The 18,941-nt window shown below is 37.5% G+C and overlaps 1 protein-coding gene across 2 annotated transcripts in view; it reads right to left on the bottom strand.

Annotated features, from left to right (window-relative positions):
• Window positions 1-18,941, bottom strand: part of Pclo (piccolo presynaptic cytomatrix protein) — a 288,549-nt gene that overhangs the window by 38,588 nt on the left and 231,020 nt on the right. For both annotated transcript variants that reach the window (XM_050139687.1, XM_050139688.1), the window contains exons 19-22: window positions 17,217-17,310; window positions 15,942-16,013; window positions 13,612-13,792; window positions 11,805-11,999 (exon numbers count right to left, since the gene is read on the bottom strand). In XM_050139687.1, the coding sequence (XP_049995644.1) occupies window positions 11,805-11,999; window positions 13,612-13,792; window positions 15,942-16,013; window positions 17,217-17,310 (542 nt within the window). The remainder of the gene's footprint in view (window positions 1-11,804; window positions 12,000-13,611; window positions 13,793-15,941; window positions 16,014-17,216; window positions 17,311-18,941) is intronic.

Genomic DNA, 18,941 nt, shown 5'->3' with positions numbered 1-18,941 from the left:
TTTATTACAGTAGTTTGATATAACAGAACTGTTTCTCTTAAACTATATATANACCTTTTCTTCTTTCCTCTTTTGCCTCCCTGTCTCCCTCCCTTCCTCATTCCCTCTGTCCCTCCCCCCATTCCTCCATTCTTCCCGCCCTCCCTTCCTTTCTTTAACCTCCCTTCCTCCCATGTTACTGCTGCTGTTAGTTTTTGGACTTACTCTCCTGAAGGGATTTTCAGTTTTTTTTTTTCTAAAATGCTCATTGAATATGAAATTAAAATGCCAGCTTTTAAGTCTAAATATGACTGGCATTATTCAATCTGTTTCCCCTTAAACTTTGCCTGATTACATATTTGAGTATTTTCCCTTTACAGTTCAGGATTATTAATTTAAGGAGAGATATTACATTTTATATTTTAGAAGGCAGCTCTTTCCTAAGTTAACTTCAGTGTGTTTGTTTCCAAGTCTGGAAACATTTTTTTTTTCCAGTTTCCGAACTGAAAAGCATCACAGAAATCTTCCACACTGATGCTCGCAGGAGTGTTTACACGTCCCTTGGTTTTGCAATGAAAATTATTGAAAATCAATATCTTTGACACCTAACTCAATCCCATGTAAATCTTGGAGATGAGCAATTGAAGTAAGGAGGTCTCGGAAGCATCCTTAAATAGCGAAATTACTAGTTGCCGCCATTCGCAGTATTTCCTATACAGATGACTGGTGTGTGTTCTTATCACTACGGAAACCATGATCCAGGAAGTTCTGCTGCCATTTTCCTTGTGAGACGTGGAGGCACTAAGGTTACTCCACATTCACAGAGCTTTTTCCAAAGATGGAAACGCAGATAGAAAGTCTCCTTTGATGCTGTAGAGGAGAGGTGGCAACAATCTTAATCATGTTCGTATGTCCCCTCTTTCCATACATGCTGACTTCATGAACGAAATTTTCAAGGCATTTCAATGACCAATTTGCTATCTTTTTTTATCAAATAGTACCAGTAATCTGCAGGTGTTTCCTATGCTCACTAATCATTATAGAAACAGATTCCACGTTCCCCTTGGATTACAGAAGTAATTCTGTAATGTGTTTAACATAGCAAAAAAGAGTGGAATTAACTTAATAACAAGATATGGAGAAGCCTCTCTTGTATAAATTATACATAATGGTTAAGATACTATAATAATTGCCTCTATCTTATAATTTTCCTTTTAAGTCTGTCTTCCTTTTCTGAGAAGCATTTAATTCAGAACTGGTTTGGGATAAAAAAAAACCAAAACACATTTTTAAATTAGCCCTAAATTTTTATATTGAATAGTGGAATAAAGTTTGATTAAGATACCTTAAATAAAATTCGGAAAGTCAATTCATCTATCTTGAATAAATCTAATTATAATTTTAGCTGCATTCAACTAAATAGAATGAACCACACTAGATCATGGGAAGTTTTGGTTTTTAACTAAGGCTCTAATTCAATAAATATTTTTATCTATAAAAGACTGATCCGAAGAGGTGATATTAAAGAGTTTCACTTTCATGGGTAACTCTTACTTTTTTCAGTACTAATTTGATTTGTGTGGGAAGGAGAAATATTACCTTTGTTTGTGTTTTACTGACAATATCCTTGCATTACATGTTTTTCTAATAACTGATAAGCATAAAAAATGTCCAGAAAAAAGAAAGTACTGATAGTATTTCAACTGATTGGAAGGTACTTCTAGAAACAATCATAATAAATATCTTAATAACCAAGATGTTATCCTTAAATGAAATACAAATGGTTGCTCTATGAAATTCAATTTATCAGTCATTTATTTATATCTGAGAAAGGCTCTTATGAACCTCAAGCTAAGCTAACAAGGTCCCAAGAGTAACAACCTTGAACTTCTGATCCTGCCGCCCTCACACATCCAAATGCTGTGATTGCCGTTTTGGTCTCCGGCCTGTTTTGAATTGTATGTTTTTCTACAGATCGAACCCAGACCTTCATACATGCTGGGGGAGCAGTTTACCACACTCGCAACCTGCAATGCACAAAATTCAACTCAAAGGAAATAAAGGAGTAAGTTTCCACTGGAAGTAATAAATTAATAAATAATAGCAAATAAACTGAGGCGGATAATACTACAGCAAACGCCAAATATTCTTTCCCACATTGTTTAAATTTATTTAAGGGTTGTAAAAAGGAAGCTTAGAGAATATTTGATAAATGCATGTGTATTTATCAAATTTAACCAGGAGATCTAGCCTCTTTCCTAAATTTTAAAAGACATTATTGTCAATTACTGTCCTCTTTGTTGCTGGCTCCAGGGGATTGCAAAAAGTATGATAGGGACACAGAGCTGGGCCAGTACCTTTTACTAGTGTATTTTACTAAATGAACATAGCATTAAACTCACTCCTAGTGATTTATAACTACACCTATAGATCAATGGATCTCTTCACCTTCTTCAAAGAATATTTTAGTTATAGTAGATGGTGATTATTTCAAGACCCACAACAGGCCAAGATATAGTGTAAGAGGCTAAAGAATAATCAACCCTTGATGGACAAATATCAGTCACCACTGCTGAAGAAAGGGCAGGAAGAGGATAATGACCAAGGTCGGTGGAGGACCGCAGGGAAGCGTATATTCTGGACACAGTCGAGCAGCTGTGCACACAGACTCCACAGGCTGTGACTGTGCACAAACCTGAGTGTCTCAAGCCAGATCAAATTCCAGCTCAGAGAAGAGACCTGGCCAGGAAACCTCACACATGTTTCCAGAGCTATTGGCCGACTGGTATCTTCCGAGAAAAGGAGGGTCAGTGTTCTTTGAGAATGTAGTCCTGGTGAATTACATCTTATTGCAGTGGAAAGGCACACATCCAAGAATATTTGTGCGGCCCAGATTGATTTCGATGGGGTTAAAAACAGGACACAGAGTTGATGGGGAAGGAGATCTGAGAAGGGATGTCAGAGGGGGTGACTACAGTCAGAACACATTATACAAAATTCTCAAATAAATAACAAAAATATTACGAAGGATTTTATTTCCAGATATTTCAAAGCATGATGAAGTTTGGTTGTATATAAACTCAGGTCACTGAGTACAAACCAATCTCCATTTCAGATGAGCTTAGAGAAAACGTAGTTTCTCCTACTTCACAATTCTTCCCAGATACTGATAAATCGGTTATTTAATAAATATTTCTACCTAGGATGGGAGGGCTTCAGACAGGGATTTATGTCTATTTTGTTTGCTGCAGTATCACCCAACTTGAAGATGTCCCGAAATGTAACATGCTTAAACAAATATGTGTATGAATATGAGTAACAATGAATATCAAAAATTCTGCTCCTTTAGTATCAGATGGTAGGAAACTTTCAGTGTTTCTTTTCACTCCATTTTACTATTGTATTTTTTTTTTTTTGGAGAGTGTTTCAGTCTGTAAGTAAGGGTGTCCCAGAACTCATTTGTAGCACAATTTGGCCATAAACACATGTTCTTCCATTTTTCTTCAAAGAATCAAGATGATAATGTTCATTCTCACTATTTTATGCTAATACAAATATTTTTAATATGTAACATGAGCAATAAATATGATACACTTGTCTTTCAACCATTCTGGGCTTGGGATGGCATGAGACAAGCTGATAGGCAGCTGAACTGACCAATCAGAGTTCAGGAGGTGGAAGCAATGAATATGGATATATAGTTATAATTTAATCCAATTGATGCCCAGGGAAAAATTAAATTTTTTATATAAATTGAAAAAAATGTGTTTTGAAACCCTTAGTAATCATAATTAGTATTAAATGAGATGTGAAAGAAGATGTCCTGAAATGTAGTAGAAACAACTAAGACACAGAAAATTAGAGACAAACGAGGTAAGTAGGTTTTGAGAGGAAGGCCTTGCTATTCTCCTGTTGTTGCTTATTGTAAAAAATATGGCTGTGTGTACACACTTGCTTGGTCAGTCTTATACACTTTGGTCTCATGATTCTTTCTAATCTTAAAAAAATTACTTAATAATTGGCAGGACATGGTTCATGAAGTCCCACCCCTTGTTGAGATGCCAACTTTTGGTTGTTGGAAGAGGGAGAGCTATTTTTTTTCATGCTCTAGGAGTCAGTCCTACATCCACGCACACATAAGCACCACTCATTGTACCCAGTCAGTTTAAAGCATAAGAAGAGTTATGGAGTTGGGAGAGAAAGTGGTGGAGAGATATGGAAGGGTTTTAGAGAAAGGAATGTGGGGTGATTTTGATCAAAACACAGTACGTGCACGAGCTTAAAAGCACTTGAATTTATATAGGCTAAATATATTGATATTAATCAGAGTCTAAATTATGAAACTTGAAATGATTGACATTATTCCTAGTAAAACATGTTATGGTAAACTTCACTGTATACTTGAGAAAAATGAGAATGAAAACTAATATTTTAATATGTATGTTTGACTTTTCTTAAACAGTGATGAAAAGGATTTCTGGGGCTTTGTTGGTGACTGATGATATTAATGAGAAGATTCAGTAATGAAATGAGTACTGATTGTGGGCACAAACTGATACCATTTAGCAAAAGCTTTCCTGACGATCGTCAACCATCAGGTACCACCATGTGCCTTAATCATTGAATGATGCCTTTCTTTCACGTTTTGTGTCTGTAGAACTTGGCTTCATCCAGAATGACATGATTCTAGCAACTAGTCTATGGTCTGAAGCTAGAAAGTACGTTTAGCACAAAGGCTCGACTTTTCTCCTTGCTTTGAACAAGAGAAAACCAAAACAACTATTTTATAGCATACAAAAGCCTAGAGTAAATATGGTAACTGGAAGGCATAAATAATATAAATTATTATCAAACACTATGTGAAGCCCTTTAAATATAAATTAAGAGTCGGGCGATATTAACCTAATAGTTATTTACTTTAAATAATATCATTAACAAGAACACGTGAAAACAATTTAAAATTAAAAACGTATAAATGATTTGCTTATATTGAAAGAAATTTGAGTCAATGAATTATAGAAATATAGTTTCTGTTTACCAAGTGAAAATAATGCTTACATAACTAGATAGTGTATGGTTTTGAAATTGAGTTGTTCAATGCAGGAAGAGCAGATTTTGATGCTATGCCTTTTTCAAGAACAAATAAAACAAATGTTTATTTTACCTTCTTGCATTTTTAAGAAAGGCATCCATTCCTGTGACCTTTATTGTGTATCTTGCTTAACTTTTTTCTGCTTTTCACTACTTCTAAAATTACTAATTATTTTGCTGTCAAAATACTACCAATTTATTGGCTGCATTTTCAGTATACTTGGTCATGCTGAAAAATGTGGGCATGAATTCATATAAATATGAGCTCCATAATAATATCTATATTACTTATCTTGACACATTTAACAAAATCAGCATCCCAACTAAATTCTGTATTTCTGGTGTATTATCTTCTGAAGAAATTTTTTTATAGTTTCTTGTTATTCAATTATATATAAATACACAGAACTACAATAAAATCAAATTAATGTTGTGGCAGTATGGTCCAATGTTCATGAAGGTCCCTTTCATCTTATTTCACACCTACACCTCCTCTCACCTAGAGCAATGGAATAAAAAGTAGTAAAATTTTCTAGTCATTCATGGGTTCCTGATATGTGATTTAGGAACTATTGTTAGGTGGTCTAATAGTGTCTCTGGCAATTGCTTCCTTCTCCCTTGGTGGTTCCATGCTTCTTCTCCCAGATGAAAAGCTCTTTAGCCCCATGTTCACATCCTAGGTTGACTAGTGAACCTATTGTGTTTTGACTATGCTTTCTGAGTCCCATGATTCTTTCCTTCATTTATTTGCCTGATCAATGTTTTCAAGCCAATTTGCCCAAGTCCAAGGTAAAGTAATGTGTATTTTAAAATTAGGTTTCATGGTTTTTGCTTGCCATAGATCTAAGAGTATTTAATGAGTCTTTGTCTGTAAAAACTAGGACTTCAGTACACTAAAATTTAATGACATTGAAAACATGTTTTGGTAGTTTTATACTTAAGGCCAGTGGATGTTGCTAGTCCTATGAAATTAAATGAATAAATTCCCAGGGTTGACCAAATCAAATGATGTGAATGGTTCATTGGAGACCCACAACTATGACTAGAAAAGAACAAATATATCCACTGATGGGGAATCACGTGTTCACTTTCAGGAAGGAAAGCTCATTAATAAGACTATCATCATACGTTCAGAACTACACGGTCACTGGTTGCGACTCTACACGCATAGCAGAGACTTCTGACAATAATCTTAAATGCTTAAATATTTGAAAATACACATATAATCATTCTAAGAAGATGAGGAAACTCCCCCAAAGCATTTTGATTTTCACAAAGAATGCCCCCACCACACATAACAGGCACTGTTGAAAGGTGAACATTTTGAATAGCCTGAATATTGACTTTCTTAGACTGTTTTGGGACAGGGGAGTATTTACTCTGTTCACATGATTGTACTGTCAATTTTCCTATAATTTCAAACTGCCAAGGGTTTTATTTTTTAAATATGACTTTTATTTTTACACAAATACATTGATTGAAGAATGTAAAAAATTTTAATTTATTAACCGTGTACACCCAATATTAAGACAACTCCAATCCCCAAATGGCCATTTAGTTTGTCTTGCTCTTGACTTGACTTTGCTTAGGGCCCTGTACTTTTCAGAATAGAGCACACTAAATCCCTTCTGATAAAACTGATTGTCTACTTGGGTCAGAAAAAAAAATGAGACATTGGTTATCTACTAACATTGTAACCATCAATTCTCCTCTTTCCCAGACTCCAACCTCTCCCAACCAGCCACCCACTACCACCTTTCCAAGAAAGCAACTCCCACGCCATGGAACACCCCACAGTGAGCTTTATTGTCAGTGGTATCTCCAGCAGCCACATGTGGATGTAGCTTCGGACTTTCTTCAGACAACAGGGCCACACCAAGAAACTATCAAGCCTATCTCTTATCTCTTATGTAAGACTGTGTCTTTGCAATCTCCTCTTCAATCAGTCTAAATTACCTTTACTTTTCTGATTCTGAGGAAGGATACGTCCACTTACCCTATACTATCTGCTTCTGAACCTAAAATGCATACTTCAAATCTTAGTGTCAAAAAAAATTGTTTGGAAGTTGCAAAGTGCACTCAAAACCAGTAATTAGTTGTCAAGTAAGCAACTGTCCAGAGTTAAAAAATGTTGATGTTTGTTTGAGTTTAGGTATCATCTTCAAAACTGTATAGTAAGGAGCTGGGTGAGGTTTTATACTCCAACCTGAGCCATAGTGAATCTCAGGCTAGTCTGGATTATATGGTTTCTCTGCAGGACCTCAACTCAAAAAATCTATATTAAAAAATAAAAAGGTAAAAATTAAAGTAACCCAAAGTGCTTAGTAACTTTGTTTCTTGGCTGCTAAGAACAGTAGAGCCAATGTTCAACCAAGGGAACTGGAAGGAAAATAAACTAACATAACACTTGGGCTAAGGTTTCTTGCTACAAAAATCTGTTATTTGGCATTGGGCTGATTTGAAGTAATCTGTCTAAGGCCCCCTTTCAGATCTTCTTGCCTGCAACTAAACTCCAGAAGGAGAGAAGAATTCGCTGATCCATATCTCAGTTCAAGCATAACTCTGATGAGAAGCTTATAAAAATATCTGAAAACTTCTTTAGGGACACTTTTGTCACCTTTGATTGAGACACCTGTAGATAAACACTCAGCTTCCTCTGGAGAGCTACTGCTTGCTGCCCCTTGGGCTTTATGCAGGGGAAGCAGCATCACGTAGGTCAAGCATGTCAACCTTGTTACTGCAACCAGTTCTAGCTACTTCTAACAATTTATAAGATGTTTAGTGATCACAAAGCAGTAAATCACAATGGTTTAGAATGAGAAGTTTGATTTCAAAGGAACTATTGCATTTGGAATATGCAATAGGTCACAGCCACAGACAGGGGTTATAGAGACAGCTTCGAGCTGTGTGCACAGCATCCCACCTCCTGACACCTGATTATTACCCGCAGGACAGGGTAGAACACTGAATGTCTACCTCATCCACTTCTTGTGATAAAGCAAGAAATGGATGATGTGACACTTTGTACAGCGTTAAGAACTGTCTAAACCGACTGTTATTTTCAGAATGCAATGGGATTCTATGATCTACATTGGGAGGACTGAAATGACGGGATTTTATTCAAGCTCATAAAAGTCCAGCCTCCACTTCTGTGGAAAGTGGAGGAGCGAGCAGGGTCTGGCTAGCTGGTTGTATATTCACAATTCTGGCCAGTTTACTCACCAGACAAATGAAATAATATTTAATTTACATAAATTTAATTCTATACTATGTTTATGATAAAGACCGGGCAGAATTATTATTTACTTATATAACACTTATAGATAGATACAGGGAAAGTATATGTATATTTTAGAAAACACAGTTAGTCATTGATTAGGACAAAATAAATAAGAAAAATACAGTTACTTAGCTTTTCTTCTGATTTGAAATCAATAGAGTGACTTCTAATTCAATTATAGTACTTTAAATATGTATTTGAGTCTTATTCAAATAAAATGAGCTAAATTATTTTATACAATCTTTAAGAATAAGTCTATGATTAAAATATTACAATATTACAAATAATTATATAGTAATAACTAAATCGCAATATAAAAAAGAAGGCAAAAATATGACTGTTTTGACATTTAAAGTCAGTAATAGTATTTCAAGTAAGACGATGAGTAGCTAGAGATAAACCCCAGTTATTTGATAGCACAAAAGGTATGAAGTAGAATTGCTTTTCCTTAACTTTTAGGGGGTAATGGAGTCTCACTATGTAGCCCTGGCTGTCCTGGAACTCACTGCCTATGTGTCGGGATTAAAGCATGGGGCACTATGCCTAAGAAGCAGTCGCATTTTAAGTATGTTGAGAATTTTCTAGGAAGACGAACAAGGAAGAGAAAATTGCTCCCTGGGGTCAGCCTTTAAACCGAGCTGAAAAACATGCAGTCAGCGCTGTGCTTTGGCTATCTGCTTCCTTAGCCATCTGGAAATCTAAAGAGGCCGGCAGTGATTGCCTCTCTGCTGCCCCAAGCATCTACTATTGCACTCACATATCTGGTATGTGTGAGGCACGGTAGATGCTTTGAATTTTCTAAGAACAAACAGAAATTCTATAAGAGAATGAAAGGCACAGTTTTGGTTTATGGAAGACTATACAAAATTGAGTATTTCAGGAGTAGAAATTATTTAAGAAAAATGCCAATTTTAGATAAGTTAGTTTTAGATGTGATTATGAATTAATTTAGAGAGAAAAAAATTAAAGCAACACTAGTTTGATTCCTGTCATGGGCAGTGACTCTTACTTGTGTGAAAACTCCAGATGTTGGGGTCAAGAGAGTCACAGTTATCAGTTTTCTCCGTTCCTACTATAGCTGTGACATCAAAATGAACTGCCCATTCAAAGGAAGGGCTAGTGGGATCTACCTTCCTCTCTGCAAACACCTGAGAAGGCTGTCAACTAGACCAGACAAGGGGGTGGGGGGAGTCAGAAGCAGTGAAAGTGGTACCTACTAGGCCAACTCCACCCATCATTTATGTTTCCATGTGAGCTCTGCTTGAGTTTGTAAAGCTTTCCCTTCTGACTTAGGTTGTTTCCAGTGTGAAACTCTGTTATGCTCCCAAATGTTTCTGTTACCATAGCTCTAACTAGCATGTATCGGTGGCCATATCTTACATAAAGGGACTAAATGATAAACAATAAAACCCAAACCGACACACTGATTTTATGATGTATCGTATAACAATGGCTCAGAACCCAGTAGTTTATGAATGAAATAAAGAGACTTTATTTATTACACAGGCACTTGGATATTCACATGCCCAACACAGCTGATACACTTAACAGCTAAGGAAACACGCACAGATGTCTGCTTGGAGGCTCAGGAGAGAATGTTCTCTGTGCCACGGTGAATGAGTGCATTAACAATGAATTGTTCCTTCGCTTTCCTCTAAAGCATTTCCAAAAGTTACACGACAAGTAATAGGCAACAAAAACTGATCTACATTCCAAACTGGTAGGCTAACTCGAATTGTGAGCAGCGTAAACTTTTATCACAATGCAACATAGTTTGTAGTCATGCTTGAACAGATTAGGTTAGTAGCATGCATTCCATTGTGCAATATGAATACTGTTAAACTATTTTCCAACAAAAGTCAAAAGACGCCCTGCATAGAAAAATACAAATCACTGTAGTCAATATATCATGAGACCGATCTTGGGACTTACACAGTGATGATGAAATCCTAAAATGCCATGCCCACAAAAAGCACATTAAAAATGGGATAAACAGATTTCATTAGACAATCCCTAAAAATTAAGGAACGAGAGCCTTAACATTTGGGGGGGGGGGGCATTCTTGCTGTGTGCTTTGAACAGGGCCTTTCTGCTCACCTCCTTCTGGCTTGACTGGTCCATCGGACATCACCTTCCTGAGGGCTAGCTGGCTTTGGTCCTGGTTGCCATTGGCTGGTGGAGGCAGAGTACCAGACTGAGTTCTTTGCATGGGGAGGACGCCTGCTACGCTGTGTCTGTGCTGCTTGCTGGCATGATTGCACTGCCCACTTTTAGGTGCCGCTGTGGCAGTGCGGGGTGAAATGGAAACCCAGAGTGTATCCTCAGATGGAACCAGCTTCAATGTTACTCATGCAAACACAAGTGTGCTTTGGTTTGGTTGGAACCAAGTTTCCGAAGGCCAAAATGATACCACATGCACAGCACTTGAAGGGGATTAAAAACTGGCTGTTTCCTTGGGAATGATGACCAGAGAGATGAGGGAAACAATAAGCTGCCTCTACTCCCCGGCGGACGCTTCTCGGAGGTGGCAGCCCACCTCAGCCGTGAAACATCTGCACTGGGGTTTCTTAGAGAGCGGTATCAGAAGATGTCGCATGTAAAAACTCATCAATGAAGAGGAGTTAATGGCGAGACTCTAATGGACTCACAGTTACTAGACATGATACTTCTTGACTTTGAAAACAGTTCACTGGTTAGGAAAAAAAAATCTGTAAACGCTGCTATTCTGTACAAAGTGTGATCCAATGGAATGGACCAGATTGTGCCCCTGAATGAGATCACGTTGTCTCACCACATAAACTTATATGCATATGAAAAATACGTATTTTTGAGAATACGGATTTCTGCACGTTCTTCAGGAGACTATGAGGTTCACATATCAGCTCCTTTCCCCATGCATCCTGTTATCAAACATTGCTTCAAATGGCTTTTTACCCTGGGTTCTAGAATTTGACTATTGGTCTCCTTAAGTATCTGCTTAAATGCTGAGTGTTTCCTGGCCCAAGTATCCCACTATTGACCTTACTTAAACATGTATGTGTGTCCCCATGCTTGCTTTTGTGGGGATAATGCTGGAAAACTGGCAGTCCCTTGTGCTTGTAGTTCTTGTATTCTAAAGGAGAAGGAAGTGCACACAAACACACACACAACACGGCTTTGCCTGCAAACTTACAGACACGACTACCAAGTACTATGAGCCAGGTCGGAGAGATGGTGGGAACAAAGGAGAAACAGCCAGTTTTGTCTACGTAAATTAAAAGAAAAAGAAAAAAAAGTAAAGGGAGGGGAGAGCATATTTATGTATTGATACTGTTCTTACACAGACAAAAGGACAGAGAACAGAGTGAGCAGGGGATGCCAAAAGACAGAAAGCAAACAGGGAAGGACAGCAGGAGAGAAAGGCAACAGATGAACATTAAGCTGCCATGCTGAGGAATTTATTTGCGTCTTTTACTTGGTTGAATGCGGAGTTGTTGCACGGCGGCTTCGGCCGCGGCTATGGCAGCCCCTGCGTCTTCCAGGTGCGTTTGAGTGACACTGGTTTTGCTTTGACTGCGAGATGGTCCATGAGATCGGAGATGGCCTTCGGATGATGATTTTGAGCTACCAGGACTACTGTGGGATTTCTCAATGGTGGGAACTTGCATGTCTGGTTACAAAAGGATAAAACATGAGTTAAAGTTGCTCCCCGGGTCCCCCCTCCCCCACTGTTAAAGTCTAGTCCACACATAACTTGAAACTGTCTAAGATGGACATTAATGTTTTCTTTCATGGGTCAGTTATGCAACTCCACACCATACAGTAATGCAATTAAGATTTGGAAAGCCATTCAGGACAGGAAGCAAAGGGAATGGAGCCCAGGGAAGGGGCTCATTCATCACGAATGAGTTCTAAGAAGCCTCAGGCAATGGGCGCCTGCCTCAGTTACCCCTTCCCCGGCAACTCTGCTCTTTCTCATAGAGGTTGGTAAGACAACGGATTTCCTCAGCTGCCGGACCCACGCTGGTAAAACTATAGTGAAAACGGTGCCTGAGTAGATTAGAAGATATTGCCAACTCCTTGTCTCAGGAAACTGAGAAGGTATGGGTTCAGAGAAGTAGTCCAGGGCGAGAGGGAGAATGAGATTTTTAGGCTAATCATCTTCCAGGAGGTTGAGCATGGCAAAGTTGAAATGCCTACGTGGAATCCAAACCCAATACAAAACATAGACATAAATCAAATCTTCTACGGTTTCTGTAGTCAGTGGTTCTCAGTTACATTAACTCCATGGCCTCTGAGACGTGACCTCAGCTTCTCCTCCTCTAGAATATTTTCACACAATCTGTCCTCATCTGATGTACACAAAAGCACTCTCAGAATTAAGGAGTGCTAATTGCCTTTAATCCTTATAAATAATTAATGTATCTGGTCGCCACACGTTTATCATATATAGATTGATAAATTTATCAGTTATGAGGAGGATTAGTCTTACGCTGTAGAACTGTTGTTAAAAAATAAAGGGAAAACTCTTTCCAATAAAAATAAGGCTGGGCAGCAAGGGCATAAGCCTTTAATCCCAGCACTTGGGAGGCAGAAGCAGGAATGTCTCTGTGAGTTCGAGGCCAGCCTGGTCTACAAGAGCTAGTTCAAGGTAGCCAGGGCTGTCATACAGAGAAACCCTGTCTTAAAAAAAAATGCTGTGCATATTGTTAAATACCAAGTGTAACATCATGATTCAAATTAAAAATTAATTGGCATCCAACATCCAGGAAAGACTTGAGGAATTTGAATTGCCTTTTGTCTTGATGACATGAGAAAAATGCTCTTCATAGGATAAGTAAAAATATGATGCAAATTTTGTTTGTAGACTGTATGAGAATTCAGAGATCCAAACCTTTAAAAGAAATATAACTAGCACTAATGATGGCCACGTTTTCGTCAACATATTAGAAGAAATTTTATATTGTTTGATGAAACAACTCAGCGAATTTTCTAAGATCCCATTAGAATGGATTTTCAGAAATACAACTATCTTATGTAGCCCAATCTCATTTTTACAAAATAAGGCAATGACAATGGTGAAGCTACCACCTAAGTCTGTGCTGATATGTGTTTACAGCGCCTTTCTTCCCAAGTCCAAACATTCTTCTCATGATATCACATTAATTTTCCCACAGAACTGAAATTGACAATGTATATTACGCATAGAGCGACTCAAAGTCAAGAAGGTACTGACTGACCAAACAGGCAAACAATCACATTCTACTTGAAATGCTTCCTACCCTTGGATGGGTCAGGGAAGACACCATGGCTTCTGCTTTTGATGACAGAGGGCTTTGGAGACTGCTGGCTGCTTTGACTGGAGTGAGACTTGCCGTGGTCAATGCTCTCGGTCTGTTCCTTCAGTGGATACCACCGAGGAGTGTTGTCCAGGTGAGATGTGCTGGATAGATCGATCAACACCTGGGGAAGGTCAAGGAAGCAGGAAAGAGCACGGATTGAGCTTATAATAGGCTTAGTTTTCCCACGACCTAAAACACACTAAGGATGTAACCAGATGGATAAACCACCTTAAGTGGGGGGGACGCCACCTTCCTCACTTCACTTCGCTTATTGACTAGTTCTTCATCAGATACTGAGATGCTTAATAAATGTGTGGCTAAACTAAACTACATCATTTCTTTGACTTTTCCCTAATTTACTCGGGTAGCATGAAAAGATCAGAGTCATAAGCCAACCTTTTTATGAAAAACAAGTTGGTATGGTTGTTCTTTTATTTATTTATTAAAAAAGAAAACAAACTATCCTTTTTCATTATACACACCAATCCAAGTTTCCACTCCTTGCCCTCCCTCCATTCCCTCCTCACACCTCCCCACCCCATCCCCATCCACTCTTCAGAGAGGGTGAGGCACAGTGCTTTGGGGAAGGTCCAAGGCCCTCCCTACAATGTTCTATAAAGTAATTTTTACTTTAGGAGAAATGTATGATTTTAACGGGAAGATGGACAAGATCAAAGAATGAAAAGAACAAGTAATTTGCCATTATCAGCTTATTTTTCCAATCTAAAACGTACTTTAATGTTTTAAATACCAGTTGCTGATGGGTCATGGCTTATCTAGCACCCCTCCTTTCCTAATGGGACACACACAAATACTGTGTTTTGACAGCCACTGGCTTCTTAGATTTAATGAGTAATAAATAATATAGATATATGACCTAGGGTCATATACACAAGAGTAAATTAGAAGGACTTCAGAAAGCCAACGTTTTGAAATTTGACAGTAAACCCTATTATTTAGAATAATTCTGCATACAATCAACTTTAGTTTTAGTGGCTGAATTAGGAAAGACTCTGAAAGGAAGGCTTCCGTGGTGTGGATTGGATGGGAAAGAGGTAGCATATCTTCAACCCAAAGAAGCTCTCATTACAGAGACAGCACATGCAAGACAGTCCCTATCAAGAAGGGATTGTGTAAGCTTCAGATTTCCTGGAAATCACATCCATAGAGCATGTATGAGTGTGTACACACATATAATTTAAGTTAAAAGCACTAAATAAATTTCAAAATTTTATAACATTGTTGATGGAAACACCCAAAGGTCTGTTCACTCTTCTAGATTCCATTCTTAGATATACATATGTGGTTTTTAACAAATTTATATAATAATTATTTTAAGTATCTTCTCGTCCACTTAGTTTTAACTTTTAAAACCTTTGAAAATCATTACCATAATATTTAATCATAAACGGCAATGAGAAATATTACATGGAAGGAGAAGGGATTAAAAAAACTGATTTTGCAACAAGGACACATGCTCAACTACGTTCATAGCAGCATTGTTTGCCATATCCAGAACCTGGAAACAACCTAAATGCCCCTCAACTGAAGAATGGATAAGGAAAATGTGGTGCATTTACACAATGGAATACTACACAGCAGAAAAAAAGTGGCATCTTAAATTTTGTAGGAAAATGAATGGAGCTAGAAAACATCATTTTGAGTGAGGTGACCCAGACCCAGAAAGACAATTATCACATGTACTCACTCATAAGTTGTTTTTAAACATTTAAGCAAAGAAAACCAGCCCAAAAATCACAATCCCATAGAACTTAGGCAACAATGAGGACCCTAAGAGAGACATACATAGATCTAATCTACATGGGAAGTAGAAAAATCAAGATTTCTGGAGTAAATTGGGAGCATGGGGACCTTGTGGGAGGATTGAAGGGGGAGGGGAGAAGCAGGGAGGGGAGCAGAGAAAAACGTAGAGCTCAATAAAAATCAATAAAAGAAGATATTGCATTTAAAAATTCCAGCTTAGTTTTTATTTTTTTTTGTTTCAGAGATCATTTGTAATCACATTGTGACTTTTTATTTTCCCGCTAAAACACTATTTATTTAATCTTAACTAGATTAAAAAGTGCACCAAATGGTGAATGGAAAAATCACTTCTCAAGTTTCTATTCAAAGAGTAACTCAGAAAACTAACTTACCGGCCAAGAGATGGTGGTCAGGAACGGCTATTGTGTAAACTCAAGGTGTTTATCATCTTCCATCCTTCTTTAACTTGTTGCATAGGGTGACAGTATAAAGGAGGACAGACTTACCTCCCCAAGGAAGTCGTTGGAAGAGAATCTATCATAATCCCAAACCGTCACCTCCAATGTCTTCTTCATGAGCTGCGTTCGGATACAGCTATCATCAACCACGTTCCTCCAACATGCATTTCTATACATTTCTGAATGATTCTTGCCTGGACCTCTTTTCATTCTATGAAAATGCTTGATAATTTACGTAAGACTCTGTGTGTTAAATGTTGTGTGGAATTATAATGATTAAATTGTAGTTCAATCTAGTGTTTGATTCTAGGAGACCTCATTACTTTGTGAAAAAACTGGTCATACTTATTTCCCGTTGTTCTGTCTTTCCTCATTTAACAAGAAGCAGACGATACTCTCTAAATATATGAAAGCCATGAATCGAAAACATTTAGATTTTTCTTTATCCCAATCATTACCAAAAATGAAGCATTTTTACTTCTGCAGAATTTAACTTACTTTAAAGAACTCGGATTAATATTCACTTATAACTTCATATTCATAACCACCTTTCAGAGAGCAAACCAGAACCTCATTTTGAAAGATTGTTTACTGTAAATTATCTTATTTGGATGGCTTTCTTTCTCTTTTTGTTCTTGTTTTGTTTCTTGAGACACGGTTTCTCTGTGTCATCCTGGCTGTTCTGGAACACACTTTGAACTCACAGAGCTCTGCCTGCCTCTACCTCCTGAGTGCTGGCATTAAACAGATACTATTCCTGTTTATGGAAGTTATGGAATTCATATTCTTTTAAATTAAAAAAAAACATACACACTAACATCATTTTGCCTTGAACTACTTATTTTTGGTCTTGATGTCTTATGGAAGTCATCATTACATCTTCTTCACAAAATTTTATACTTTCCTCTTGGGAAGCTTCAATTTACAAAAATGAAACCCTACACCATAAATGGTAGAAGAAATAACACATTTCATGCATTTCATCTTAGTTTTTCTTGGTGTTCCTTCTGAAAACCAAACATCAGCAGTTGAAAATATTTCCTAAAATGTGCAAATTTGATCGAATCTATTGAAAATATTTCATTTTAAAATATTCTAAGAGCCTTGCCTCCCTAATCATTTGTTCATGTTTGGGCTACTTTGTTAAATACGAGCCTTTGTTTTCACCTTACTTTGAGCTTCTCTCATTGATTATCACTGAATATATTTCTCCTGTCTTTAATGAGCTCTCACTGTGTTTGGAAAACCTGACTTTCCATAGCGTTGCCGTCACTACACTTACATCAGCCTACATCTGCCATTTATCAAATAATAATTACATACCTGCTCCATGGAAATGCTTTTATAAATTACTGTTTGATTCCATTCAGGATTAAGACTTTTCTGGACATATTTAGTCCTCCTCTTGTACTCAGCACTGAATTGGAAGAGAAAAAGAAGAGGCGTTTTTTTTTTTTTTTAAATTTACATTTTACCTTATCTGATGACCTCTGTTCAAACTGAAGGGCATATAACATTTGCCAGATCTTTGGCCTCACCTCGCTGTCTAATCATTGCATCTTGAAACTCAATTTTAAGTTGAACGTACAATGACATTTTGGAAATATATTGGGTGTCTTGATTTTGTTTGCACTACTGAGTATGCATATGCTTTTAAAGAAATTCCTGTAGGACTTTGGACTATACTCTAGAAATGTTACTTTTTCCTATATGTGGAAGATACTTAAGTATATAATAACATTAATATCTTTTTGGTTCATAAATAATAGTATAGTCTTTAACTTTCTGAGAGTTTGACCTCTAATCCTGTCAGCAAAGCTCAATTGTCTCTCCCACCCTCCCGCCTAAAAGGCAGTGAACGAGGAGACGGGCATGATGGTGCAAGAGTGTAGGTCCAGATTTGCAGGCACAAACCAGAGCTCAGCTTGCTCGGCTGCCTAGCTACTTTGGACCCAGTTTGGGCTACGTTAGACCCTGTTTTCTCTTGTCTTTAAAAAAGAAAGAAAAGATAAAGCAATCATTACATTTACAGGGAAAAAGAAAGGCAAATGGCTCTTACGACAGATGAAATTGCAAGAGCTTTCCCAAAGGGACATTTGAAACTCCCTCTAAAGTATGACATTTACCATGGTTATGAACCAGGTTGAAATGCCTCATGCCACTAAGTTACGTTAAAATGGAAACTAAGTTAAATCTTTCATTCATTGCAAATTGGGCATTTCACTGAATCCCCAATTCTCCCATTGTCTCTAAGCAATTATTAGCTGCTTGTGTCGTATACATACACTTAACAACTTCCACAGACAACCTATCCAAATTAAGCATCATAGCAGATCCACAGCTGGCATGGACTAGTGACCGGAGTTGGAACTAGGCAGCAGCTGTCCGTGTTTAACATTGTTGATCCCACAGGCAAGGCCTTTCCTTACCTTCACCTTTTCCTGGCTTTCCCATCTTAGTTTGTATGTCAGTGATGAAGTAATGTTCTATTTCTGTAGGAGTCCCCTGTTTACTAGGAAGTCCTGGTTTACCTAGATTTACTAGCTGCCTTTCCTTAAAGCCAGTCAAGACTCCATACCACTGACACGCAAGGAAAATAAAATGTAATTATTCTAGGATAAAGCTTAACATTGTGATTTCTGTAATGTAATATATAGTGAAATTTGAGCTATGGGTTTTGTGCCTCACCAAACCTCCTATGTCACCCGTGAGAAACTGATTCTAGGGCCTCCCATTTCTAACCATCCCATTTGAGTGTACAAAAATAAGAACAAGATTTAATGTTAGTCACTCAAGATAAATTACAGACACTTTGGAAGAAATTTTTACACAATGATTTTAACTAACAGAATTCTCGTGCAATTATGTTGGTATATTTATTTCGTCTAACATTTTGTCCCTACCTCATGAAACTTATTATACATACACACCCAGGATATTTCAACTCTACTAATTTTGCTTCTACCCCAGAGAATTTCTCCCACTTGCACAAAAGAAATTTATTCAAAAACATTAACCACAGAATTATCTCTACCAAAGTTAATAAAT

Source organism: Alexandromys fortis, unplaced genomic scaffold, assembly GCF_014885135.2.
Source record: "Alexandromys fortis isolate MF-2015 unplaced genomic scaffold, M_Fortis_MF-2015_v1.1 scaffold_38, whole genome shotgun sequence".
Classification (NCBI taxonomy): Eukaryota; Metazoa; Chordata; class Mammalia; order Rodentia; family Cricetidae; genus Alexandromys; species Alexandromys fortis.
The sequence above is the reverse complement of the archived record's forward strand: the minus strand, read 5'-3'. Positions and strand labels throughout refer to the sequence as shown.